Consider the following 2,948-nt stretch of genomic DNA (forward strand, 5'->3'; position numbering starts at 1 on the left):
GTGTGTGTGTGTGTGTTACGGAGGGAGGGCGGGGGAGCAGTAGTAGGCAGATGCTGAGGAGAGAAGCAGGACGGAAAATACAACAAGTGAGTGAACTGTTGCTCTGCAAATAAAGTCGGGATTTCTGCACGGCGAAAGTCTGTTAAAGTAACTCGTCAGAATATGTGATTTTATTTCAGGGAGCGCAACTTTTAATTGTATTATTGTTACTCTTTTTTTTTCTTCAAATTTCCTCAGTGTCTGCTCGGACTGCCTTCAGCGCCGTGGAAGGTGCGGTCCGGAAACCATGAGCGAGTCCTGGATGAGATGCTTACTGCAAGTTCAAATATTAGTGTGACTTTGAGTTTTTGCACCACAGCGCAACTTCACCGCGATAAGACGGTCAAAGTCAGTGTTGTAAGGATTTCATTGCGTCCTGGAACAGTTTTCCTGCGGCGTTTCCGTCTGAACCGGCAGGATGAAAAAACACTGAGAACCGGGTAGAAAAGAAAGAAGGAAAGAAAAAAACAGGTAAGCTGATGTTTTTTTGTGTGTGGATTTTGTCAAAAGTTTGCTGATTAAATCACAATTTCCTTTTACTCTGAATAAATCTGAATGTGCATTAAAATGTAGCTAGAGATTTAAATAAAAGGGAATTAGTAAGATATTAATATTAGAATTAGAGTATTTTTGCTGTTAAAAGAAACTGAGTTTATACCATAATGCATTTAGGCCTGTAATAATGTCTATATGTAGCTTTGAACCCAATTTATTTGATTTTTAAATTACAGAGGATTCCAGGTTTTATCAATAATAACAAAAATGTTAGACTTACAGTAATCCATTATTACCAACCTCTCTGTAGTCCTGTATCACATTTTTCATTATTTTAATGGCTGAATATAAATTTAAACAAATGAAGTGCTTTGTTTGTTGAATTGTTTTCTACATTCCATGTTAAAAGTTAATGTGTTATAGCAACAGGATTGAGTTTTCTTAGTCCATGACTGCTTATTTCATTATATGTGTGTTTCTCTTCTTTTTCTTCTAGATTGCAAGAGATTCAGTGATTTGTGACGCTGTGACAAAATGTTCGTCAAAGCTGCCTTTAAAACAAAAGTTTACACATTCAATGCAATTTGGCCTGCCCTTTCCTCAGAATTAGCCTTTTTATGACCTGTAATAAACCTATACTTTGAATAGGGGAGTTGACTACAGAGATAAATCTAATTCAGGGCCCTAAAACAGGATAGAAAGGTGTGAGCCCATCAACAAAAACATAGGGAGACAGGACGAGTCCAGAGATTTAGCAGTTTCCTCATTCTTCTCCTCTCATTCCTGGACAGACTAGTAAAGCGCCCTTTCCCGTATGTGGTGGGTGAGATGAACTCCAGTGGGAATACTGTAGACCCCACCTGACAGCTCTCTGCCTGAGCAACTGAAAGCTTTTCACTGGAGCCTCCACAACCACAGAGCTGGATAATAAAAAAAAAGAAACTTTCCTAAAATCCAACATCTCAACGGTGATGCTCCTTTTTAAAAAAGACATTTAAAATATTGCTGTTATTTTTCGCTTGAAGAATGATGTATTCTCTTTAGAAAGGTTGAAAGATCTCAGACATTGTGAACCAGGGGAAACTGAAAAATAAAAGGATACAAAACAAATCTGAACACCAAGAAATGGAAAAACCTATTTGTCATTCTCCCCCCGACTTCTGATTTCCTCCTGTCTGAGACTTGTCGGTCCCACTCCTAGAATAGCCCCCAATTTCTTTTCTCTGGCCCACACAATCACATATTTTCCTCCTCCATCTTCTTGATCCAGTAGTTACTTTCTACCCAGAGTTCAGCCTGGCCGGCACAACCATTCCAGCTAAGGGGGAGGAGGACTTCCTCACACTGGCCGCCTCCCGGCTCAGTCGCAAGAAACGTGTCATCGGGGCTGGAGTCGGCGTGGCCATGGTTCTGGTCTTGCTGGTGGCCATTCCCCTATTGGTCCACACCACCAAGGGGGGAGGGTCCGGAGGAGGGGGCACGCATTATGAAATGCTTGGGAGCTGCAAGATGGTGTGTGACACTTTCACCCCCCCACAGGGAGAGCTGACAGCCGTCTCCCCTCAGCCCCCAGACTTCCCAAACCGCAGGGGCAAACAGGGCTTTAGAGGGACCCCTGGAGTTCCTGGTCCTCCAGGTCCTAGAGGGCCCCCCGGAGAGCCTGGCAAGCCCGGCCCACCTGGTCCACCAGGGCCTGGACCTGGTGGCTACGGCCAATCCTTCTACAGTCCCAAAATCGCCTTCTATGCAGGCCTCCGGAAGCAACATGAAGGGAGTGAGGTATTGAAGTTTGATGATGTGGTGACCAACGTAGGGAACTACTACGAGCCGAGTACCGGCAAGTTCACCTGCCCTCTGCCTGGCATCTACTACTTCACCTACCATGTCCTGATGAGAGGAGGTGATGGGACGAGCATGTGGGCTGACCTGAAGAAGAACGGACAGGTGAGTGTGTCTGGGTGTTGGGTGGACGTGTTTGTATGAAGTCTCCCTCTGATAATGTGATCTGAGAGTTCTGCCTTTTTAAACAATCTCCCAGTTAGCAAATGTTAAACAAACAAAATTGGTGAAAATCACAAATTGGTGAGTGTGCACTCATGTGGAGAGTTTAATAATAATAATACATTTTATTTTTAAAGATTAATGTTTTATTTTTTGCATTTTGAAGTTTTAAATCATTTGAAAATATCAGTTTTTTCTGAAAACATTTATATATATATATATATATATATATATATATTTAAATTTAACTTGTGTGAATTTATGTTTTCACTAGCTTGCATTATAAAAGTTGTTCCTGTTTTGTCTCCACCTGTTGGTGTGCCACAGAGAGATACTGGTTCAAACTTATATTCTTCTTTTATTATATCTGGTACAGTGTCTTTGAGTATTCAGAAAAAGCGCTTTTTAAATTA

At 41.8% G+C, this 2,948-nt stretch overlaps 1 protein-coding gene across 1 annotated transcript in view; it reads left to right on the forward strand.

Annotated features, from left to right (window-relative positions):
- The first annotated feature begins 1,757 nt into the window (after positions 1–1,757).
- The window catches only part of LOC118328507 (complement C1q-like protein 4), a 14,325-nt gene continuing 13,134 nt past the window's right edge, over positions 1,758–2,948 (forward strand). Inside the window, exon 1 of the mRNA XM_035662265.1 lies at positions 1,758–2,478. Within this exon, the coding sequence (XP_035518158.1) occupies positions 1,939–2,478 (540 nt within the window). The 5' untranslated portion in view covers positions 1,758–1,938. The remainder of the gene's footprint in view (positions 2,479–2,948) is intronic.

This window comes from Morone saxatilis, unplaced genomic scaffold (assembly GCF_004916995.1).
Source record: "Morone saxatilis isolate NCDOM2014 unplaced genomic scaffold, NCSU_SB_2.0 Contig18, whole genome shotgun sequence".
Lineage (NCBI taxonomy): Eukaryota > Metazoa > Chordata > Actinopteri > Moronidae > Morone > Morone saxatilis.